The 25264-nt window shown below is 51.4% G+C and overlaps 1 protein-coding gene across 4 annotated transcripts; it reads left to right on the top strand.

The window, feature by feature from the left end:
• Positions 1–306: 306 nt before the first annotated feature.
• On the top strand, positions 307–4954 carry LY6E (lymphocyte antigen 6 family member E). 4 transcript variants are annotated; one of them, XM_055432338.2, is made up of 4 exons: positions 1016–1171; positions 3424–3592; positions 3919–4038; positions 4123–4954. In XM_055432338.2, the coding sequence occupies exons 2-4, from the start codon at positions 3541–3543 to the stop codon at positions 4341–4343; spliced, it is 393 nt and encodes a 130-aa protein (XP_055288313.1). In that variant the 5' UTR covers positions 1016–1171; positions 3424–3540; the 3' UTR covers positions 4344–4954. The 4 variants fall into 4 exon arrangements, with proteins under 4 accessions (XP_088700612.1, XP_088700611.1, XP_055288313.1 ...); XM_088844487.1 differs by lacking the exon at positions 1016–1171 and adding an exon at positions 2743–2908; XM_088844486.1 differs by lacking the exons at positions 3424–3592; positions 3919–4038; positions 4123–4954 and adding an exon at positions 2743–2908 and having other exon boundaries at positions 307–1171.
• The last annotated feature ends 20310 nt before the right edge of the window (positions 4955–25264 follow it).

The following is a 25264-nucleotide window of genomic DNA, read 5'->3' on the forward strand; positions in this document are numbered from 1 at the left end:
CCCCATCCTGCCCACAGGACTGGGCCTCTCTTACAGGGTCCCTCTTCCCACCCCGCCCCATCCTGACCACCTTGCCATCCTGTCTCAGCCCCCCGCCCTCTTGCCACCTCTCTCCGCAGGTGTATGGTTAAGAAGCAACTTCTCCTGTGCCCTACTCACACCCTCCAACCCCGTCACCACAAATGTTACCCAGAAAAGGTGCAAGAAAAGGTCAGGTGCCAAAAAAAAAAAAAACCAGCTCCAACAGGAAATGTGCTGTGAAAGTAAGAAGTGTGACTCCTTGCGGGGCTCCACCTGGCAGCCCCACCAGTGCAGGCGGGGAGGCGGTGCGGGTCTCCATCCCCACACGGGACAAGCAGGAGCAGGGCCGGGGCAACTGCAAAAGCTGGCCTGGCTCACAGGCCCGGGAGGCGTTGGGCCAGGCCAGAGCCTCACACCGTGGATGCTCTGTGAACGGTTGTTGAAAGAAAGGCAGTTAATGGCACCTGAGACAGAACACCAGAAAGGCACTGACGCCAAACCCAGGAGAGCCCGCTTCACTAAGGATGGCCGGGGGCCTCTGGGCTCCACTGGGAGGGTCAGGTCCGGCTGGCTTTGGGACCCAGCCCACCCCAGCCGGCTGCAGCGGAGCACCCAGGAGGCTCAGGAGTCCTCCAGGGCGGAGGGTTTAGAGGCCGGTGGGGCCGGGATCTCCAGCCGGCCCGCACTGTGGTCCGCAACTACAGCCCGAAAGCCCCTCCTCCACCCCTGGATCCGCACCCTGTCACCTCCCCCACCATCGGCCGGCGCGGGGAAGGCCTCCCCCCAGCCTCCTGGCCGCCCGCACCCCACTCTGAAAAAGGGGTTCTGGGCACCGCCGCCTCGGCCTCCTCGGCCTCTCCCCTACCCTGTGCGCCACCGGAAAAGCGTCGGGCCACCTGTGGGCCTCCCGCGCCCCTGCCCGGGCTGCCGGGGGTGCGCGCGACGCCCCCGCCCCTCCCGGGGGACCGGACTGAACCGCGGCGGCCGGCGCTGCGCCCTGGAGAGGGGCCGGCGGGCGGGGCCTGGGCGCCAAGCCGCGCCCCTCGCGCTCCAGCGCCGCCTCTCGGGCTGGGACTGCGGGCTGCGGCGGGCTCCGGCTCGGGGGCAGGTTGGGCTGCGCCGCCAGGCCGGGGGCCTGCGTCCGCTGGCGGTAAGTCAGGGCCCGGCCGGCCCCGGCGGGCGGGCGCGCGGGTATGGGGCCCTCCCCGGCGCGGAGGGGGAGCGGGCGAGCGGGGCGCTGGGCAGGCGGGAGGAGCCTGCGGGAGGGAGGCTGGGGGTCGGCGTTGCGAGCCGCCCGGCCCCAGGGCTTGCCTGCCCGCCTGGACCCCCGCTCCCCGGCCCTCCCCAATATTTCCGACGGACGAGGGCTGGAGCGCACGGAGACTGCAGCGGGCGCCCTGCGGGGCAGGGTAGTCCAGGGTTGCGCAGGCGCCGGGGGCCCATCGCCCATCTCTAGGTTCCCCCACAACCCCTCACATGGGAACTGGAGAGAGGCAGCCTTCCAGACTTGAGAGGGCTGGGATCTTGGCGGCTGGCAGGAAGGAGAGTTCACTGCCCTGGAGGGTGACCACGGGGACGGGAAAGAGGTGAAAGCACCTAGTTTGGCATAAATTATGCAAGCACTGGAGATGCCTAGGAGCCCGCTGCCTGCGCTGGGCCGCCCTTCCTTCCCTGGGGCCCCGGACCAGCTCCTACCTCTCTTGCCGGCTCAGAGTCACTGAGTGCCAGGCTTCGCCAGAGGTCAGCCCGGTCCGTGCGCCTGGCAGAGCGGTGCGCAGTCCGCGATTAGTCGAACCCCACTGGCTCCTCTCAGAGCTCCCTTCTGCGTGACCCCACTAGCGTGGATACTTTAGTGTCCAGTGTCTGGACTCAGCCCGCTTGGGGTGGGGGGAACCTGGCAGCAGTCAGTGGTGATGCTGGCCGTGCCAGCCGGCCCGGCGGCTGTGGGCACCAGAGCTTCCTTCAGGACCGCCCGGAGCTCCTCCCGCGGGATACTCACTTTATGGAGGAGGAGAGAGAGACTCCTTCCTCCCTGAACTGCCTGGATCCGGGCACAGGCCCCAGGGGGGCTTGGCACTGTTCTTGGACATCTGCTGCTCCTTCTCTGTGCCCCAGGACATCAACCCTTGCCCAGAGCTGGGCAGGAGAGACCGAAGCCCATTCTCGGGGTCTCCGCCAGCCCCTCCCAAAATCTGTCCTCCGCTTGGCATTCTCCTTCCTCCCAGTGCCTAGGAACTAGTGCCCTCCCCCACCCACAGCTCTTGCCTGCAGAAAGCACCAGACTGCTCCTCCCACACCATGCCTGAAACAGAAGTCCAGAACCCCAGCTGGTTGCATTCTGAGAGCCTTCTCCACCCCCTGCTAAGGATCTTTGCCCAAAGGAGCTTCCTGGCCAGCCCCCAGGGGCTCACCCCCATCCGCCTGAGCCTGGGCCTGTTCCCACTGGGGTAACTGATGGCACACCGCAGGTCCCCCTGAGCCCTCCCCCCAGCCACCAAGAGTCGCAAATGCTTCTGGGATCCTTGTCTTCAGTGCTCCCCCTGGACAAATGGGAGAGCCCTGTACCGGCTCCCCCAGCACAGAAGCTTCCCGGACAGATGCTCAGCTAGATAAGCCCTATGCCCACAGCCCAGCTCTGGGACTCCATGACAGGCATGGCGCTGGTCCCATGGAAAGTTCTGGATGCAGGTCAGCTAATATTACCAGCCACCATCCCTCCAGGACCCTTGAACTCGAGAAACTGATAAGAGGCCAGACGAAAATTCCAAACAAGCCTTTATAGATGCTGGAACTGCAGCACAAGGAAGCAAAAGCAAGAAGCAGGTGCCCTCACCCGCTCCCCGAGAGGAGCTACTTCCGTCCTGAAACGGAGTGACAACAGGGGCAGGTCTGTGGGGGGAGGTGGGAGGCATAGTTAGGCGGTGCTGTGGGGGGATCCTGAACACCACCCTGCTTGTGCTCCCAGCAACTCAAACATGTAGTTTGTTTGTGACTTCTTGTATCCTTTTGCCCAAGGTGTGCCTAGGCATTGTTATTTTTAGTCACTTATAGTTTCTTTGTATTGTGTTGCTCACTGGGACGTTTTTCCAGGTGCAAGCACTCTGGTAGAGGATCCCAGGTCCTAGCCTGTCTCAGCCACGCTGCCAGGACCACAGGCAGGGTCCACTCCCTTGGCCTCCCTTTCTGGGAGATTCTGAAAACTCTGATGATTTCCCTTATCTGACCTCTAGCCCCCCTCCACCAGCAGCAAGTGTCTCTTCCTTGGGGAAGGGTCTCAGCCAGGAGTCTGCGCTGAGTGAGGGGTGGGTTTGGAATGGAGCAGAAAGACCGTCTGCACTCTGGCCTTGCCTCTGGCACCTCCCGCCCCCCATCTACAAAGTGGGGTCGCCAACTGTCCCCCAGGGCCAACAACTCTGACCCCATTGGGAGAAGCAAGGCCCGCCCCCCAGCACTCCATCTCTTTGGAGCAAGGCTGACTTCAGCTTCCTGAGAGCCCAGCCAGACGCCTGTCCCTCCAGAATGAAGGTCTTCCTGCCGTTGCTGCTGGCTGCCCTCCTGGGCGTGGAGCGAGGTGAGGCACCCCGGGCCCCAGGCCTCCAAGCTGGCCGTGGCCATGTCACTGATGCCACTCACTGCCTCCCCCCGCCCATGAGGCGTCCCTCCTGCCCCCGCCTGCCCTGGAGGCCTCAGGCCTGCCGGGACACTTGAACATCACTGGAGCCCCTCCAGGGCCAGGGTCTGGTGTCCTTGTCCTTCCAGGTCTCCAGCCTGGGCCCCACGTGCCATAGGGGCCCCATCAGTGCCTGCGCAAGAGGGGCTGCCCTCGAGCCTCTGGGTCGGGGCTGGGAGGGGGCACCGGAATACTCCCCAGCATGAGACTGTGTCCCTCCCCTGCAGCGCACTGCCTGGTGTGCTTCACCTGCCAGAATAAGAAAAGCAACTGGTACTGCCTGAAGCCGACCGTCTGCTCCAACACAGACAGTTACTGTGTGACAGTCTCTGCATCCGCCGGCATCAGTGAGTGCAGGTGCTGGGCGGCCAGGCTCCCCCACCCCCACCCCCACCCCTCCTCCACTCACAGCCTCGTTTCCGGTGGCGCAGAGAACGTGGTGAACTTGGGCTACTCCCTGTACAAGTTCTGCTCCCCGATCTGCGGCTCCTCGAGCATCAACGTCGGCATGGCGTCCATGGACACGTCCTGCTGCCAGAGCTTCCTGTGCAACATCAGCACGGCGGGCGGCGGGCCACGGGCCAGCGCTCCCGTGCTGGGCCTGGGGCTCCTGCTCAGCCTGCTGGCGGCTCTGCTGCAGTTTGGACCCTGACTGCCCGGCCCAGGCTCCCAAAGCTCAGGAAGGAAGGAAAGCCCAGACCCAAGCGGATCTCAAAACCGCCGCCTCTGACTCCTCACCCTGCTAGTCCCAGCTTCTCAGCCCTGGGTCCCCACAGGCAGGCCTGGCTGCCTGTACCCACACCTACCAGCTCCCCTCACCTCCAGGTCAGCCTTGCCGGGGGAACCTGGGAAAGGAGCCTGAGGGTCCAGGGGTCAGAACCAAGTCCCAGGGACATGCTGGGAGGGGCTCCTAATCCCAGGCCCTCCCTGCCCCCAAGTGCAGATGTGCTGTGTGGACAGGTGTGTGGTCCGTGCGCCCAGCTGGGCATGTGTGAGTGTATTTGGGGGAGGGGTGGGGGTCAGAAGCCTGTCTGGAGCCCCAAGCGCCAGCACAGAGCCCCGGTTCCTGGTGTCTCTGCACATGTCCTTGTCACTTCACTCACTTAGAGGGTGGCCTTTGGGGAGACAGGGCTTCCCCTGTTCCCAGGTCTAGGCTATTGACCCAGGAATCTGCTCCCACAGATCCCACAGCCGCCCACCCCCTCCTTCCACCCCACACTCCTGCAGCTTCATTGCCTCAAATAAACACGTTTCCCCCCTTTCTGGCTCTGGTGTGGCCCTCAGCCTGAGACCACCCCTCCCATTGGGGTCCTAGTGAGGGGGGCAGCAGAGCTCCAGAGCCTCAGGTGTAGAGGGGTCTGACGGTTCCCTGTGATGGGGCCCCACCCTGAAGCCTACTTGGAGGCCCTGGGGGAGAGGGGTCACCCAAGTTCACAGCTAGCTGCCCTCAGCTGGGTGGGATCATTTGATCCTCAGGACAGGATGAGTGGACAGGGAGACGGGTGGGGCAAGGGAGATGGTCAGCCCAGTTCTAGGTGGGAGGCAGGACCCTACAGAGGGAGGGATGGGGTTGGAAGGGAGGAGACCACCCCGCACGTTCTGGGACTTGGGTAGGGCTACCTGGGCCAGTCGGGCTGCAAAGGACACACAGCATGGATCGGGGGTGGGGGCGGAAGTGCACAGGAGCTGAGTAAAGGGGAGCAAGGCCCCTGTCCCAAAGGTGTGTGGGAGGGACTCCCCTGGAGAAGGGCTGAGGTGCTGCTTCCTGAGCGGCAGCCCTCCCTGCTCATGCCTACTCCCCGGCAAGCCCCACTGTAGTCTTCAGCTAGCCATGGACCCCCGGGGTCTGCAGTGGGGCCTGAGTTCTAAGCCAAGGGCATTCTTTGACTAGGCTGGTGGCCCAGGAGCAGCAGATCCAGTACTGCAGGGTGGCGAGAGTGAACGCAGCAGAGCTCGCCCCAGGCCAGCCAGAAGCCCCTATGTGCTTGGGTCCAAAGTCCAAGGGTCACTGTGCAGCAGGGCAGGGCAGTGGTCACGGCGGGGCTCGGGTTCTGGCCCATGTCCTGGGCCCTGGTCACAGGGCCAGGTGAGCAGCTCAGTGCAGATGGGCCCTGTGACACCCACGGGTGCAGTGTCCTCATTGCCACCAAGGCGATGATAGAGCTCCAGGGAGGGGCAGGAGGAGACCTCTGCCCGGGAAAATCTGGGTGGTCCAGCAGGATGGGAGGGGAAGGAGATCCAAGCCCAGACTACATATTGTGGAAGGATCTAGAAGCACATTACAGCATTCTGGTTGAGACTGGGGTGGTAAAAATGTTGAGATTCATTTGGAGGTCAGACCAGCATTAAAAACCAAACAAGAAACAAAGGAGAAGAAATCAGAATGTCCCCCAGGAATGCTGGTTACCCCTGGAGTCCTGAGTCCTAAAAGCAGAAAGCTCAAGGACTTCCCTGGTGGTCCAGTGTTGAGACTGCACATCCACTGCAAGGGGCACGGGTTTGATCCTTGGCTGGGGAACCAAGATTTCACATGCTACGCGGTGCAGCAAAAAAAAAAGCAAAACCAGAATTCCGCTCCCCACCAGTCCAGTTCCACAAGGATTAAATTGCAGCCCATTGCAGCCATCCAGTGGGGAGAACAGGAGGAAGCCTCTGTGTTTGGGATGTGTGCCCCTAGATAGCTAAGATGTGGGTCTAAGGAAAAATTTCAATGACCCCCAATTCTCGCATCTTCCCATACATAGAAAACACTAAAATCATTAACATGAGATGTCTGTCTTGTGGTGAACTGTAATCCACCTGGTGCGAAGAGCCAACTCGTTGGGAAAGCCCCTGATGCTGGGAAAGATTGAGGGCAGGAGAAGGGGATGACAGGATGAGATGGTTGGATGGCATCACCGACTCATTGGACAAGCTCCGCGAGATAGTGAAGGACAGGTGTGAGGGTCACAGGCAGGAAGTCCAGGGGCCTGGAGGAAATAGGCCGCAAGTGTCAGACATTGTTTCTTTCTTAAGCAGCAGGAGGAAATAAACTGCAAGTGTCAGATTTTTTCCCTTCCCTATACAAAATTAAAAGGTTTATTTTTAAATTCTGTGTTGCCATGATGATACCTGGTTCCACCTGAACTTAACTTTTCTCAAACCTTGAAATAACCAACACATTTTTCTTATGGAAATGTTTTCCTTAAGCTATGTTAATGAACTATGTATTTACCCTAGACTCTGTTCAAGTCAGTTCCACCTAAGACTCAGAACCAATAATGACTCAACAAACCAGTATGTTTTACTCATACAGTTCAGTTAAGTTCAGTCACTCAGTCGTGTCCGACTCTTTTCAAACCCATGAATCACAGCACGCCAGGCCTCCCTGTTCATCACCAACTCCCAGAGTTCACTCAGACTCATGTCCATCGAGTCGGTGATGCCATCCAGCCATCTCATTCTCTGTCATCCCCTTCTCCTCCCGCCCCCAATCCCTCCCAGCATCAGAGTCTTTTCCAGTGAGTCAACTCGTCGCATGAGGTGGCCGAAGTATTGCAGTTTCAGCTTGAGCATCAGTCCTTCCAATGAACACCCAGGATTGATCTCCTTTAGAATGGACTGGTTGGATCTCCTTGCAGTCCAAGGGACTCTCAAGAGTCTTCTCCAGCACCACAGTTCAAAAGCATCAATTCTTCGACGATCAGCTTTCTTCACAGTCCAACTCTCACATCCATACATGACCACAGGAAAAACCATAGCCTTGACTAGACGGACCTTGGTTGGCAAAGTCATCTCTGCTTTTTATTATGCTATCTAGGTTGGTCATGACTTTCCTTCCAAGGAGTAAGCGTCTTCTAACTTCATAGCTGCAGTCAGCATCTGCAGTGATTTTGGAGCCCAAAAAAATAAAGTCTGACACTGTTTACACTGTTTCCCCATCTATTTCCCATGAAGTGATGGGACCAGATGCCATGATCTTTGTTTTCTGAATGTTGAGCTTTAAGCCAACTTTTTCACTCTCATCACTTTCATCAAGAGGCTTTTGAGTTCCTCTTCACTTTCTGCCATAAGGGTGGTGTCATCTGCATATCTGAGGTTATTGATATTTCTCCCAGCAATCTTGATTCCAGCTTGTGGTTCTTCCAGCCCAGCGTTCCTCATGATGTACTCTGCATATAAGTTAAATAAGCAGGGTGACAATATACAGCCTTGACGTACTCCTTTTCCTATTTGGAACCAGTCTGTTGTTCCATGTACAGTTCTGACTGTTGCTTCCTGACCTGCATACAGGTTTCTCAAGAGGCAGGTCAGGTGGTCTGGTATTCCCATCTCTTTCAGAATTTTCCACAGTTTATTGTGATCCACACAGTCAAAGGCTTTGGCATAGTCAATGAAGCAGAAATAGATGTTTTTCTGGAACTCTCTTGCTTTCTCCATGATCCAGCGGATGTTGGCAATTTGATCTCTGGTGCCTCTGCCTTTTCTAAAACCTGCTTGAACACAAATGTTCTCCTAATCTATGTTAATGAAACTATATATTTGTATGGAAATCTGCCTTTCTTCAAGATTCGTATCAATTGTTTAATGGCCCGGGATGACTCACCTGGTGGCAATGTTATCTCAGTGCTTGTTGTGGGTGAGGGGCCCGGTGTCACTCTCTGAGTTTTGAGACATTTCCTTTCTCTAATTAGCAGCCTGCTAAGTCATGCTCATGCTCAAAATTCTCCAAGCCAGTCTTCAGCAATATGTGAACCGTGAACTCCCAGATGTTCAAGCAGATTTTAGAAAAGGCAGAGGCACCAGAGATCAAATTGCCAACATCCACTGGATCATGGAGAAAGCAAGAGAGTTCCAGAAAAACATCTATTTCTGCTTCATTGACTATGCCAAAGCCTTTGACTGTGTGGATCACAATAAACTGTGGAACATTCTGAAGGAGATGGGAATACCAGGCCACCTGACCTGCCTCTTGAGAAACCTGTATACAGGTCAGGAAGCAACAGTCAGAACTGTGTATGGAACAACAGACTGGTTCCAAACAGGAAAAGGAGTACGTCAAGGCTGTATATTGTCACCCTGCTTATTTAACTTATATGCAGAGTACATCATGAGGAACGCTGGGCTGGAAGAAGCACAAGCTGGAATCAAGATTGCTGAGAGAAGTATCAATAATCTCAGATATGCAGATGACACTACCCTTATGGCAGAAAGTGAAGAGGAACTCAAAAGCCTCTTGATGAAAGTGAAAGAGGAGAGTGAAAAAGTTGGCTTGAAGCTCAACATTCAGAAAACAAAGATCATGGCATCTGGTCCCATCACTTCATGGGAAATAGATGGGGAAACAGTGGAAACAGTGTCAGACTTTATTTTTTTGGGCTCCAAAATCACTGCAGATGCTGATTGCAGCCATGAAATTAAAAGACGCTTACTCCTTGGAAGGAAAGTTATGACCAACCTTGATAGTATATTAAAAAGCAGAGACATTACTTTGCCAACCAAGGTCCGTCTAGTCAAGGCTATGGTTTTTCCCATGGTCATGTATGGATGTGAGAGTTGGACTGTGAAGAAAGCTGATCGCCGAAGAATTGATGCTTTTGAACTGTGGTGTTGGAGAAGACTCTTGAGAGTCCCTTGGACTGCAAGGAGATCCAACCAGTCTATCCTAAAGGAGATCAATCCTGGATGTTCATTGGAAGGACTGATGCTAAAGCTGAAACTCCAATACTTCGGCCACCTCATGCGACGAGTTGACTCACTGGAAAAGACTCATGCTAGGAAAGGTTGGGGGCGGGAGGAGAAGGGGACGACAGAGAATGAGATGGCTGGATGGCATCACCAACTCTGTGGACGTGAGTCTGAGTGAACTCCGGGAGTTGGTGATGGACAGGGAGGCCTGGCATGCTGTGATTCATGGGGTCGTGGAGAGTCAGACATGACTGAGTGACTGAACTGAACTGAACTGAGTAGGTATATGTAAAAGGAAATGGCAGCCCACTCCAGTGTGCTTGCCTGGAGAATCCGATGGACAGAGGAGCCTGGCGGGCTACAGTCCATGGGTCGCAAAGAGTCAGACTCGACTGAGTGGCTGAACAACAACAGCACTTGACTACCTGTATTTCCCAATCAAAAAAATTCATGTAGATCCTAGCTCCTCCCCTACCTTTTCAGAGCATTTCCTCAGAGCTGCTGAGAGGCCATCTCCCAGGCTAGAGTCCTCAGTAAAGTCCCGGAAAAAGACTGAAACTGTGTAAGCAGATAGGTTAGGGAGTCCCTGGAGAAAGATTCAGGAATGGCTTTCTTGACCTAAGAAAAGCCATTTTGTGATCTAAGCCTGGCCACAGCGCTTGCCCTTGAATATGGTCAGTAATCAGTGATCTTCAGGGGCCAAAGGAATGCTGGGACAGAGGAAAAGCAGGCAAACAAGAGTGCAGTGATAATGTAAAGCTGGGGCCTAGTTCCTCCTGAAGGGAAATACATGATAATATGTCTTTGAGTTCTGTAGGGTTTCCCACTTGCCAATGCAGGAGATGTAAGAGACTCAGGTTCTGTCCCTGGGTTGGGAAGATCCCCTGAAGAAGCGTATGGCAACCCACTCCTGCACTCTTGCCTGGAGAATCCCATGGGCAGAGGAGCCTGGCAGGCTCCATGGGTCACAAAGAGTCAGACATGACTGAGCGACTAACACCTTCACTTTGAGCTCTGTCATCCTTTTAAAGCTTGTGCCCTGCCCACTTCCCTCCTGTTCTGAGGCTGGCAGGGCTGGGCAGTGGTGTCAGGGACAGAGTGAAGAAATGAAGCAGGTGATTAAATAGTTACGCCCACTAAGGGGCCATAAGTAAAGAAAAAGTATGGGGGGGCTCTGTAAGTTAATGATCACTCAAGAAAGCGGGCTTGCTTAACAACAGACCACACAACAGAAGCACAAGGCGTGTCCCCGAACAATGGTGGAATGAGACTCACATCCTGTTAAATCGACTTAAAAAAAATGCACCACGTGAGAGTTTCAAGGGAAGTTTTATTTGGAGCAAAATGAGGACTGCAGCCCAGGAGACAGCACCTCAGATAGCTCTGAGAAACTGCTCCAAAGAGGCAGGTGGGGAAAGAATAATATATATGATATTTTGGTGAAAGGGAGTTCCTGCAATCAAGCACATGTTTTTGCAGGTTTTGCTCGTCATGTGAAGCAGATGTCACCATAAGGGAATTTAGTGCTTTTCCAGATATGAGGAGATGCAAGAATTGGGTTGATAATATCAGCTTCTGAAAACATCTTACTGAAGATGAGCCAGTTTCCCGAGGGTACAGAATGCTTCATTCTTGATCTCCAACGTAAACTCCTTCAGGGAGTGTTGGAGGTCAGCAGCCGCAGAAGTACATGCTTTAATCCTTGGAGACAGCAAGTGCCAACTGGTAGCTGACAGTGACTGCCTTTTTGGCCTTTTTGCACATTTCCATAGCACCAGGACAATCCCAGTTCAACAATGTAGAAGCCAGAAGACTTCCCTGCCAGACGTGGAGGAGGAGCTGATGAGGAAAGTTGGACATATCTACTCAAGAATGAGTAAGAAGATGGTCTTTTTTCCCTTCCCAACTTCTTCTACATTATAAAAAATGTAGCCCACCCAGCTGTGATGGCAAGGCCCCCTTGCCTGTCCACTAGTACCCCTCACAGTGTCCTACTAACAAGCCTTTGCCCTTCCCGTCCCTCTGCCTCCCTCTGGATTCTTTCTGCACTGAAGACCCCACACTCGACTGAGTCCTGAAACACAGGCCAGCCCAGAGGAAGATGCCCAGCTGGGCGTGATCATCACAGTCAGGGGACACCGGGAGTCCAGGGGCAGACAGCAGTGGAAGGACAGCTGTGTAACCAATGCTCTGTTCCCGTGCACGCTAACGTCAGCTTCCATCTCTGTATACTTGTAGCAACGCATTCCGGGAAACAAACTCACTCAGAAGGACAATGCAGATAGTGGAGTGCAGTGTATTACACTTGCGGGACCAAGGCAGAGTCTCCTCTTAGCCAAGGACCCCGACCAACATTTGTGAAAATCTTATACCCCATGCGTACGTGTCTGAACTCACCATTCCAAATTCTTTGAGACTTACACAAACCAAGGAAAATACAATCCCGGTAACCCCATCATTCACGTGCTATGTGCTCATGTGCTCAGTCAAACAGTTAGCCAATAATCAACAGGCCCGAGGTTACACTCAGATAGATATAGAAAAATTTACGGCCTGTCTGGAGGAAGGGGTGATTAGTGTTTTCATAGGCACTAAACGCAGAGTTCAGAGTCCACTGGAAAGGTGGCCGAGCATGATCAGCATGAACAGGCCTAAGATGGAGTCCAGGCCCCATGAATTCCTTCTTCATTCCCCCTCTTGATGCTCTTAACTCATATTATGAGCATCATTTACAGGGATATATTGCACCCTGGCTCTCCTACCGCCAATTTGGGAGTAATGACATCAACCTTCGGGTTACAAAGTTCATAATACATTGTAAAATTCAGGGTCCACAAAGCAGAACTATCAAGGCACCTATAACAGCGGTAAATATAGTTTTCCACCAATCGCCCTTCACCCAAGATAGGACCGAAGTCCAGAAAGGAATGTTTTCATTTGACATTGCTTTACCTGGTTTATGTCATCTAAAGCAGTTGATACATTCCCAGATAAGTCAGGAATGTATACACAACAGTCAACCTTAATTACAGCACAGGACCCTCCTTGAGCAGCTGTGGTATGTCCAAAGCCATTCTATTATGAATTACCACTTTTCTCATTTGGATTTACTCTTCATTTAAGGCTTGGATGGTTTTTGTTCTATCTCAGAGGCCTGTTTTGTGAAATTAGTCAAGGCCTCTACTTTAATCATGATATCTGTTGTCCCTATAGAGGGTACGAATAAGGCAGCAATATACTCATACCTTTGAAACACAGAGCTTGTCCACCTAGCAAGTAAATAAGGTAGATTTACCGGGGCTTGTTGTAGGTTAGGCTTTTGTTACACTGGTATTTATCTCACATGTAAACCCATGACCCAAGTCTATTGACTGTAGGTCTTACACCAAGAGGGCAAGGAGAGGTTATGATTGACAAGAGAGAGGAAAGTCTCTTTTTGTCATCCCAGAAAAAAGCAGAGTGGTTTAAAATCTTGGCAGAGTGGTGACACCCACCAGGGAAGTCCATCCATCACTGACAGAGGCATAGCCCTACATTCCCAGCAGTTGGAAGTGTTGTGGAAGTCTGCGTAGGAATGTGCCCCATGAGATGAAAACATTGTCCTGAGTTGAAACGGAAGTTAAATTCAAAATCATGTTGATGAGGCCAAGCAGCAGGAGTTGATTGTGCGGCTTCATCCTGAAGGGGCTCTTCCAGGATCTTCTTTTCCTTCTTAAGGATGTTCTTAGTCTCTCGAGGATCAGCGGGGTCCCTCTGTGCAGTCCACTCAGCGTTTTTTGGGTCTGCATGTTATGTTCTCTTCACCCTTGTATGATGGATCCAAGGGACAATACCTGCAACTTTAACTGCAGTAGGGGTAGTTAGAATAACATAAGGGCCCTTTCACCAAGGGGCTAGCAAATCATGTTTCCAATCTTTGACCCATACTTGGTCACCAAGCGTAAACTCATGAATCTGTTCCCGAAGGGGAACGGCACCCTTTCTTGTACAAACTTAGTTACCCGATTTATTACCTTACCCAGTTCCATCTGCTGTGAAATCTTATCCCCCTTTACCTGAGGCAAATTTGTTGACACCTGTTTTATTTTGGGAGGGGGCCTCCCATACACAATTTTGTATGGAGAACAGCCTTGGGACTGTGGGGTCATCCTGCGTCTGAGCAGAGCCGACGGAAGCAAGTCCCGCCAGGAGCGGTCAGTCTCTATGATCCACTTGGAGAGTCTCTTTAATGTCCGGTTGGTTCATTCCACCGTCTCAGAACTCTGGGCCTACCTATATGCAGTGTGTGGTTTCCATTTGATGTTTAAAGTGTTGCTTCTTGTTGTACTAAATCAGCTACAAAAGCTGGGCCATTGTCTGAACCAATGCTGGTAGGAAGTCCAAATCTGGGAACTATCTCCCTGAGCAGGCCCCGGGCTACTTCTGATGCTCTTTCAGTCCGTGCTATGTGCTCATGTGCTCACTCAAACAGTCAGCCAATAATCAATAAGCCCGAGGTTACACTCCGATAGATACAGAAAATTTACGGCCTGTCTGGAGGAAGGGGTGATTAGTGTATGCTTTCTCTTAAGCGATGAGTAACCTGGATACGATCTTCAAGGTTCCTCTGCCTGGAGGGGTCTTATCCTTCTGTTGTCGTTTTCATAGGCACTAAACGCAGAGTTCAGCGTCCACTGGAAAGGTGGCCGAGCATGATCAGCATGAACAGGCCTAAGATGGAGTCCAGGCCCTATGCATTCCTTCTTCACACTGACTATCTTGCAGGTGATAATAGTCTGTTATTACTCTACCCACAACTACACCGCGAGATGAAGCGCAGGGCTCAGAGCCTCGAAGCCTGCTGGTGACTGTGACCCTTAGACACCTCCTGGGGGCGGCTGGTGGTCCTTTCGGCTCCTGCTGCCCCTCCCCCGTGTTGGGGCGGCTAGGAGGCCCAGACTCTGTAGGAGCGGAGGGAGGCTGCGTGGGGCTGGGCGGGGGAGGGGCGGGAGGAGGAGCCCAGGGCTCTGAGTTTCCATTTCCCACAGCCGAGAGAGGGCAGGTAGGGAGGGGAGGAGCGGGGGAGCCCCAGGACCGGAAGGGGAGGGGGGGCATCTCTCGGTCTCTGCTCAGGAATCCCCCCTCCCCGCATCTGCCCAGGCGCAGCGCTGTCCAGTCCAGACACACTCTGGTCGGGTGTTCAGACTCCCGAGTCTCAGCGCCCAGGAACCCGTGTGATGCCTGCGTTTCCCTGCAGCCAAACTCAGCTCCCTCCGGTCCGGCCCCGCCCCCTCACTTGCCCCTCCCAGGGAGCCCTGAACCCGCTGGCCACAGGGAGGCGGATGGTCCTGCCCAGCGTCCGAACTCCTCCCATGATGTCTGTTTGGTGCCCACGGCCCAGGCCAGGGAGGACTCGGGGCCCCCTCCTCCCCAGTCTTAGCATTACCTGCATTGCCTTGCTGCTGCTCACCTGTGACTTCCAAGGGTCCAACCTGTTGGCTAGGGCCTCTTACTCGAGGGCTATCTCATGACCCTGGATGCCCAGCAGCTATGGACGGACCTGACTCTGCTCTGCCCTATCTTTCAGAGTTCCTTGTGCCTGCCTGGCTCCCCTCGGTCTGGGGCAGGCAGGCTGGGACACACCAGACCGTCCCCTGGGCTGGTGACCGAGCCACAGCATAGTAAGACTCCCCTCTCTGAGCCCCGACCACGGGCACTTTCTAGGACCCCTGAATAAAAGGGTTGGTGATGGACCGGGAGGCCTGGCGTGCTGTGATTCATGGGGTCACAAAGAGTTGGACACGACTGAGTGACTGAACTGAACTGAACCTCAGCAGAAAAGACCCTGATGCTTGGAAGGACTGAAGGCAGGAGGAGAAGGAGACGACAGAGGATGAGATGATTGGATGGCATCAGCAACTCAGTGCACATGAGTTTGAGCAGGCTCCGGGTGTTGGTGATGGACAGGGAAGTCTGGGGTGCTGCAGTCCATGGGGTCACAAAGAGTCTCACACAACTGAGGGACTGAACAACAAGAAGCCTCAGCAGAGGGTGCACTGTGGGAGGACAGTCCCCTGGAGAAACCTGTGACACAAAGAAGTCCTGGGAAGGAAAGCATTTAAGGTCTGGGTGCCAAGTGCGAGTGAGGGGTGCTCTAGGTATGGGAGCTGCTGGGACGTGGGTTAGCCTGAAGGTCCGTCGAAGTAATGTCTCTGCTTTTTAATATGCTGTCTAGGTTGGTCATAGCTTTTCTTCCAAGGAGCAAGCATCTTCTAATTTCATGGCTGCAGTCACCATCTGCAGTGATTTTGGAGCCCGAGAAAATAATGTCTGTCACTATTTTCATTGTTTCCCCATCTATTTGCCATGAAGTGATGGGACCAGATGCCTTGATCTTCGTTTTTTGAATGTTGGGTTTTAAGCCAGCTTTTTTACTCTTCTCTTTCACTTTCATCAAGAGGCTCTTTAGTTCCCCTTCACTTTCTGCCTTAAAGGTGGTGTCATCTGCACATCTGAGGTTATTGCTATTTCTCCTGGCAATCTAGATTCTGTTGCTAGGAGGAAGCCAATTCTGACCATGTTGGAAACTGTTCCTTTGACTTCCTTTTTGTTGCTTTTGTTATTATAATGATACTTAATGGCTTGCCTGGAGGACCCTGCCCCCCTGCCCAACTGTAAACTGAAGTGCCTTTGTTCTGCTCTAGGAGAAAGAATCTGACTCTGCTCCTCTGTGAATAGCAGAGACTAACACGGCACCCCTTCCAAAGGCACCCCTTCCCTTGAGATGTTTCACGAGCCTGCAGACCCTTGACTTCCCCACTGCCTCACCCTCTCTATTCTGCCTTTTGACGTATTGCATCTTTCTCTCTGGTCTATAAAAGAACCTGGCATCCAGACCCCAATAAGATGGTTATCTTGAAGTGCTAGCCTGCCATTTTTTTGGTCAGCTAGCTTTCCGAGTAAAGACATTTTCCTTGCCTCAACACCTCGGATTCATTGGCCTGTCGTGTGGCCAGCAGAGGGAGCTTGGACCTGGTAACACTTCTAACAGCTGGCTTCCTTCTGAGGGCTGGAGGGGTCGTCCCCCCAGGACCACCCCCTTTGCCTGTCCCTCAACCCCCAGGTCCTCTGCTGACAGCCCCCCACCTCGGGCCTGCATAGGGAGCCGAAGAAGCCACTGGGGACACAGGTGGCCAGAGGAGCAGGCCACCTGTGATCGAGAGCCTGGGATCAGCTCTCACTGGGAAAATGGCCCTGAGCTCTGCCCACCCCCAGGCCCGGTTTTTATCTGGGGCCCCCTCCCCCTCACCCCCTAACACACACACACACACTAGGTCCCAGGGTCAGGACTCGGAACACAGATAGCCCCCCAGGCCTGGGCTGGGGATGGGCAGGAGAGGGGCTCAGAGGCTGGAAGTGAAACCTATATATGGTGGTGTTGGGGGCCCGTGTGAGGAAAGCAGGAGAGACTCCATCTTGAAGCCGGTCATCCATCTTAAAGACAGGATGTGACCTGGGCCTGAACCCTGCCCAAGAGTGAGGAAACCGTTGCTAGTGAAAACCAGGTTCCCTCCCTACAGGTGACGAGCGGAGGCTGCAGCTGAGGCCAGGCTGCCTGTTGGGTTAATCGTGGAGGCGTCACCCCTTGGTGCAGAGTCACTGTTCCCCCTTTAACCTTAATTGTTTGTTCTCCTAGCACCTACTTGTAAAACTCAATCACATGCAGCAAAGAGGCTGCTAACGTGTAACCAGTCACGTAGTGGGGGTATGAAACGGGGCCTCTCAGAAACATCAGGGTCCTTGTTGGGAACTGTTCCCGGTGGACCCGCGTGCGTAATAAACTGTACTCCACTGTCTTGCATGTCCTCTGAAGTGTGTTTTGTGACTCCAGATTCCACAACAGTGTCATTTCAGGGGGACTCTGAGGAGCTCCAGTACCACAGTCTCTTGTGTCTCTGTAAAGAGATTCAGCGAGACAAAGTGGTAGATATGTGATTTATTAGAATAGGACACTTGTGAGGCTCACAAAGAGGCGGGCAAGAAATGCCACCTTCCAAGAACTTAGTGGGCTACAGCTTTATAACCAAAGGAAAAGTGGGGTGGGGAGAAGACCTGCTTTCTCTTGAGTAGACTTCATGCTTCCATCATCAGCTCCTCCAGGTTGAGCAGGGAAGTTTTCTTGCCCCTGTGTGGTCAAGCTAGGTCCATGAATTCTTTTTTTTTTATGTGTTCAGAGACCATGTCCTAGGGATCATTAACGTACTGAGCTCACTGGGCAGTGTGTGGGTCTCATGCGGCCATTGTTTTGTTGTATGGGGACAGGTCTCATCCTTCTGTTGCATGGTTTTGTTGTTAAGCAAGCCTGCTTGGTTTTGTGGTTAAGCAAACCTACTTTCTCGAATGATCATTAACTTATAGGGGTCTGCCATATTTTTCTGGGCTTCCCTCATAGCTCAGTTGGTAAAGAATCTGCCTGCAATGCAGGGGACCCCAGTTCGATTCCTGGGTCAGGAAGATCCTCTGGAGAAGGAAATAGCAACCCACTCTAGTCTTCTTGCCTGGAGAATCCCATGGACAGAGGAGCCTTGTGGGCTACAGTCCATGGGGTCGCAAGAGTTGGACACGACTTAGCAACTAAACCACCACCACATTTTTCTACTTACAGTCCCCTAGTGGGATTAATGATTTAATCACCTATTTTGTCCCTATCAGTAGGGTGGGTTCCGGCGGCTCTCATCCTACTGGCCCCCTCCTCTCGCTAGTCCCTGGAGTGGGGTAGGAGGAAGGAGGCAGCTCTTGGCAGCTCATCGGCATCCTTGGCTGCTTCTCCCCAGAGGAGTGGGCAGGGTCCCACACCCCCGCCCCCGAGAGTGTCCCAGGCGCCTAGAAGAGAAGGGGTGCAGGGGCTCCCCACTCCGGGCGAGTCCTGGCACCACCACCGTATCCTGCACCCAAGCTCTCCTTGCAAAGCCCCCTGACTGGGAGCAGCCTCTCAGCTTGCCTCACGGGCTGGTGCCTGAGTTACCCTGAGAAGCGGCCCCACTCTCTCTCCAGCGGGGTCTCAGGTCTGTGACTCGGGCTCCTCTGTGGTCCGCTTGTCCTCAACTGAACCGGTCTTCCTCCCCGGAGCTTGTTAAGAGCTGTAGTCCCTGTAGGAGGAACCCTTGGGTCCACAGGAGGGGAGACAGATCAGGGGAGGACAGGGATGACCTGGGCCAAGCTGTGAGGATGAGCCCCCAGCCCTACCTCCCAGGGTCCTCTTGTCCACGGAAAATCAATCAACAGTCTTTCTAAGACAAGAGAAGTTTAGTGGAGCCAACCTCAGGATTACAATTGGGGAGACAGTCTTTCAGAAAGCTCTGAGGACTCTTCCACCTGTTAAAGGTCAAGGCAGGGTTATATGTTTCTGAGACAAAGGGTTACACACTGCCGAATGGTGTATTTCTGGCAGTTCACACAATCCAGGTCTACACATACGAAGTGAGTAGTGAGTCGTGGTGTCAGAATAGGCAGTTAGCTAAATGTGAGGAAGTGGGGCACAGGGCCACGTGGCAGGAAACCGTGCATGTTTTACAAGAGAACAAAGCAGATGAAGAAAGATGGGAAGAGGGTGGACTCTCCAGAGTCCTGGAAAACGTTTTGCTCTTTATATTCTCAATAAGATCAGCCTCGCAGATAAGATGTACCCATCAGGCATGAAAGCATGACCCTTCCGGTCAAGGCTAAATAAGGATCCCCATCTTGGGAAGGTGGAGCTGGGAAGAAATCAGGGAAATGTGACCCCAAGCCCTCACCTCCCCAGTGAGTATTCTGCCCTTAATTTCTCCACCCCACATAATCAGCTTGCCAAAGAAACTCAGTGTAGCTATTCACCCAGGTTTCCCACATTGCATGTGGATTCTTTACCAGCTGAGCCACCAGGGAAGCCCAAGAATACTGGAGTGGGTAGCCTATCTCTTCTCCAGCGGATCTTCTTGACCCTGGAATGAAACCCAGGTCTCCTGCATTGCAGGTGGATTCTTTACCAACTGAGCTACCAGGGAAGCCAAAGTCACAAGTAAAAAGCATCCCACCAAACCCTAGGGGACCCTAGGTCCTCACCCTTGACCCCATAAAAGCAGAACCCCAGGCCAGTGCTCACTCTCTCCCCTCAGGACCCCACATGTGCCTTCAGGGGCTCCTGGTAAGCCCAGGATTTGTGAATAGTACAACTGGTCCTTTCAAAGCTCCCTGCAGGTCATCGCTGCTGCTGGGCTTTCCTGGGGCTCAGCTGGTAAAGAATCTGCCTGCAGTGCAGGAGACCTGGCTTCAATTCCTGGGTTGGGAAGATCCCCTGGAGGAGGGCATGGCAACCCACTCCACTATTCTGGCCTGGAGAATCCCCATGAACAGAGAAGCCTGGCAGGCTACAGTCCATGGGATTGCAGAGAGTCAGACACGACTGGGCAGTCAGGCACAGCGCACACTGCTGCTGGATACTGCCATCCTAATAGGAACCATAGGGCTGGTCTGGCCACAACACTGGGTGTTGATAGGCTGGCCAAAACCTAACAGGCCACGGCTACCACTTTTCCCTTTGCTTTTATTTCTCCCAACTGTTTTTTCTCTTTCTGCATTCTTTCGGAATTATGGAACATTTTTCATATTTCCTTTTCTCCTTTATAGATAGATTTCTTACGTGGTTATCACAATATGCACTTGTTACAGTCTACCTTAAATTACTACTTTCACCACATCCTTAACAGCTCAAGAACCCTGCAGAGCATAACTTCATTTCCTTCCTCCTGTGAATGAAAATTGTGGCTGCTGTATCAGTAAACAAAGGACTTTATAGCCCTCAGCCACTACCACCAACCCAGAAGGTGAGCCCGGAGGGAACTCAGGACAGAGACAAACTCAATGCCAAGCCCTTACATACTGCAACTGCCCCAGTGGTGCACCCTGAGGGGACTTGCGACAGAAAAGAACAGGATACTGGCCCTGGAAGACGAGATGCCTATGAAAGAAATGATTGCAGTGAGCCCAGACTTGCATCTTCCCGTACAGAGAAAAGCACCAAATTCCTTGAGATAACTGGTCCTCTTCAATTAACAATAATCTTTTCAAGTTCTGACTACCTTATCTTTGTCACAAAAAACTCCTATATATCCTGGCTCCTAAAACATCATTCTCAACTTTTCAGTTCAGTTCATTTCAGTTTAGTCACTCAGTCGTGTCCGACTCTTTGCGACCCCAGGAACTGCAGCACGCCAGGCCTCCCTGTCCATCATCAACTCCTGGAGTTTACCCAAACTCATGTCCATTGAGTCAGTGATGCCATCCAACCATCTCATCCTCTGTCATCCCCTTCTCCTCCCGCCCTCACACTTTCCCAGCATCAGGGTCTTTTCCAATGAGTCAGCTCTTTGCATCAGGTGACCAAAAGTATTGGAGTTTCAGCTTCAACATCAGTCCATCCAGTGAACACCCAGGACTGATCTCCTTTAGGATGAACTGGCTGTATTTCCTTGCAGTCCAAGGGACTCTCAAGAGTCTTCTCCAACACCACAGTTCAAAAGCATCAATTCTTGGGCGCTCAGCTTTCTTCACAGTCCAACTCTCACATCCATACATGACCACTGGAAAAACCATAGTCTTGACTAGACGAGCCTTTGTTAGCAAAGTAATGTCTCTGTTTTTTTAATATGCTGTCTAGGTTGATCATAACTTTCCTGCCAAGGAGGAAACGTCTTTTAATTTCATGGCTGCAGTCACCATCTGCAGTGATTTTGGAGGTCAATAAAATAAAGTCAGCCACTGTTTCCACTGTTTCCCCATCTATTTGCCATGAAGTGATGGGACCAGATGCCATGATCTTAGTTTTCTGAATGTTGAGCTTTAAGCCAACTTTTTCACTCTCCTCTTTCCCTTTCTCAACTTTTAGGTCACACATTTTTTTTTTTTTGGTCGACACTCCCCACTGTACATCTGTTATCTTAGTACTTATTTATAGACACATGTTATAAACCCCACAAGATGCTGCTGCTGTTGTTTTACACTGAATATTCTTCCATATTTACCCCAATGTTACCAAAGGCAAGCCCACGTACCCAGCACACCTGGAGGCCAGGCAAACCTAAACATCAGAGTTTGAAAAAAATAGTTTTATAGCAGGGCCAAGAAAGGCAAACAGGCGGATCCTCCTCAAAAATCTGAATTCTCTAAAGGGTTTCAGCAAAGCATTTTTAAAAATTTATTTTGTTGAAGTACAGTTGATTTACAATGTGGTGATTCAGATATATATATATATATATATATTCAAATATTCAGAGATATAAACACACACATATTTGATATTGAATATAGTTCCCTGTGCTACTCATCTATTCTATATATAATAGTTTGCCTGTGCTAATCCCAAACTCCCTGTCCTTCCCTCTCCCAACCCCCTCTCCTTGGCAACCACAAATCTGATCTCTACAGCAAAGCACTTTGAAAGTCAGGTGAGGGAGGGGGATCTCAGGGTCTGTGATCAGCTTGGGCACAGCTCTCTGATAGGCTGATGCATGAGAGAGGACACGGTAGTGGGAGGTGGGGTGGGAGCAAGGACCATACTGTCCTGCTCTGTTTCACTGAGACCATCGTTTTGGCTTTCAGCATTTGGATTGCATTATCACCAGCTGGGATGATATTCTTTGCACTTATCCTGGTTAGGATTTTCTGCGATCCATGGATCTGTGGGTTATCTTTTATGAATTTTGAAAAATATTACATCTTCGAATATTTATTTACCCCCTCTTTCTTCCCTATGGCACTCCAGTCTCATGTAAAGTTAGACCATTTGACTGAATCTCACAGGCCCTGATGCTCTGATTAACTTTTTTCTATTGTTTTTATTCTAAATTTCCCTTGGGCTATTTTATACTGTACTGTCTCTACCTATGCTCATAGTGTCTTTTGCTCCGAATTCATCCAAATGAGTTCTTAATTTCAGATATTTTATTTTTTACTTTTTGAATACGATGGCTAACTGGGTGTATTAACTTGACTGAGCCACAGTACTCCAATATGTGGTCAGATACTATTCTGGATGTTTCTGTGAGGATATTTTTGGATGAGACTGATACTTTTAAAATATTTATGTATTTATTTGGGGCTGCATCAGCACTAGGGAATCTTTGTGGCGGTGCAGACTCTCTGGTGTGGCTCAGTTGCTCTGTGGCACGTGGGATCTTAGTTCCCCCTCCAAGGAATCGAGCCTAAATCCCCTACATTGCAAGGTGGATTCTTAACCACTGGACCACCAGGGAAGTCCCAGGACTGACATTTAAACTGGTGAAATTGGAGTGAAGCAGGCTGCTCTCCATAATGTGGGTGGGTCTCATCTAATCAGTTGAAGGTCTGAATAGACCAAAAGACTGATTTCCTCCTAACAAGAGGGAATTCTGTAGCAGTCTTTGGCCTTCAACTGTAGCATCAGCTCTTCCTGGGTCTCTAGCCTTCTGGCTGTAGGGGAGCAGAATTTGCCACCCTAAAATATGTCTCTTTGGCCTATTAGTTGTTTCAAGCTAGTTATTTTCTGAGAAACAGCAGACATGGGAAGGGCTCTGAAAACCAAGCAGGAGTTGACCTTTTGTAAGAAACATTTACATGTATAAAGGCAATCTCCATTTGGGATGACCAAATATCTAGAAACTCATCCTGGTAGAGAACTCAGTGACTTAAATCTGCATCACTGATCGAACCCCCCTTAACTGACTCTCCCTGACTTCAACAACCTGTTTTTTTCTTTGGCTGAGAATGGTATTTAAGGTGAGGGATTCAGCCAATTCAATGAGTTACTCAGCTTTCCTGGGTCTCTCCCATGTAGACATGGTATTACACTTCTGTTTGATTTTCTCCTATTAATCTGTCTCATGTCAATTTAATTCTTAGGCTAGCCAAAAGGGTAGAGGAAAATTTCTTCCTCCCCAACACAGCCCACCCTGGAGTTTTTGAACGTTCAGCCTCCCTAAGGTCATGAGCCCCATCCTTAAAATAAACTTTTTGTTTACATTCATATTCTTTTGGTTCTGCTTCTCTGGGAAATCCTGGCCAATACACGGTATCTTTATTCGATTTGTTTTATGAAGTCCTATTCTCTGTTAAAACTCTCAGTTTTTCAAGTCTACTATTGAACACACTTAACATAAAATCCTTTCCTGCTGACTCCATTATCTGGGTCATCCCTGGGTCTTTCCCGCCTATTGTGACTGACACCTTCGGGCGTTGTATAAATAAGAGCCAGAGGCCACGAGTACTAGAAGGTCTCTAGTTTCCTCTCTTACCAGATCAAGTGCACGAGGTGTTCTCCAGGTCAGCTCCATCAGAGTTGAGCTAGGTTGGGCTGGACCCCAGAGTTAGGAAGGCGCATCTGACCTCCCATCCCTCTCCTCCCAGGCTTCCAGCGGAGGCTCAGCAGGCCCTCTCCTCATCCCGGAAAGCGTGGCAGATGCATTTCCGCACCTTCGTGCCCTTAAGCCTCCCACTGCCAACTCCTGCTGCCTTGCTTCAGACTCGATCGAGTCTTGCTCTGATCAGCTATGTGTTCGGGGCAGACCTCTTTCCTCCGGTGGGAACTCGGTCCTGGGAGCTGTGGGACTGCCGCAGGTGCCCGTCTCCCTTACACGCGGCCCGCCCCGGGTCCCACTGCCAGCATGCGGGACCCTGCGCGCGCGCCGCGTAGCTGTCCCAGAACCGCGCATGCGCGCCGACTGCGCCGGGCGTTTGGGCTCATTCGGGATGGTGGCTGGCGATGCCCCCGCAAGACGGGGCTGGGGGCCGCGGAGGCTCGGTTCCCCACTTCTGGAAGCCAATCCACTTGGTCCTTGGTCCTCTCAGCTCCCCAGCACATTTAAACATGACAGCTGCAACCTGCCTGGTAATTTCTTCTTGGTCCCGCGGGAAAACGTCACTGCCGGCCTCCTTCGTCCTGACACATCCCGGACGCCCTCTGATGGCTACTGAGTTTTGTATGTTTACCTTGCATCCTGACTCATTACTGATTGTTTTCGAAATTTGTTATTTGTATTCTTTATTCTCCAGGATTTCCAGGTATACTACCACCTCATCTACAGATGGACCTGATTTTACTTCTTTACCCATTCTAAAACCTCTATTATTTTATATCAGTGAATACTGGCTGAATTTCAAATAGTGATGGGAATGCTCTTCTTATAAGGCGATGACTTTAAGAGATTATTTTTTCTTGAATATTTTTAATTGAAGGATAATTAACCTATTCCAAGATACTTCAAAGTCTATATATGACATTTATTTTCACATCTATTAAAAGGATGAATTGTATTAACAAATGCCATGATATTTAACTATCTGAATCCTAGGAAAATATCCTACTTTTTCTTCATGTATTTTCTTGATGTGCTGTTGGATTCTGTTTGTTAACATTTCTTTAAGATTTTTGCAATGATAAAAGATGTTGATTTGTAATTGTCTTTCTTTTTACAATTTTTATTAGCTTAATTATCAGTATTATACTGGATTTGTTAAAATAATTTGGAAGTCTCTTTTATGTTCTCAGTCTGTGTCATTAGGAATATCTGGTCTTTGAAGATTTTGTAGAATTTGTGAATTTTGTAGAATTATTTCAGATTGTGAAATAATCTGATCCGGGCCATTTGTTCTGGGATAGTTTCTTATTATGTTTATTTTATACTGAAATTGATCTCTTAAAGCTTTTATCTCAACTGGGATAAATTTTGTTTAAGTGTATTTTCCTAGGTAGTTATCCACCTCATTTGAGGTCCCATATTTGTTTAAGGGTATATGAAATAGTCTGTTATCATTTAAAATTTTGTCTTTCAATAATTGCTTCACTCAGTATTTATTATTTGTATATTCGTACTGCCCCTCTTTTATTGATTAGGTTAGTCAGTTGCTTATCTAGTT

The sequence above is a fragment of the Moschus berezovskii genome, chromosome 16 (assembly GCF_049115385.1).
Source record: "Moschus berezovskii isolate FMDL1 chromosome 16, NW_MosBer_1.0, whole genome shotgun sequence".
NCBI classification, from domain to species: Eukaryota; Metazoa; Chordata; class Mammalia; order Artiodactyla; family Moschidae; genus Moschus; species Moschus berezovskii.

Excerpts from the sequence above, each read along its gene's own strand:
- LY6E (XM_088844485.1), top strand. The coding sequence starts at position 443 with ATGCTCTGTGAACGGTTGTTGAAAGAAAGGCAGTTAATGGCACCTGAG. Across the intron at positions 1,172-2,279 it reads GGGGCCTGCGTCCGCTGGCG|CTCTTGCCTGCAGAAAGCAC; the intron begins GTAAGTCAGGGC and ends CCCCACCCACAG.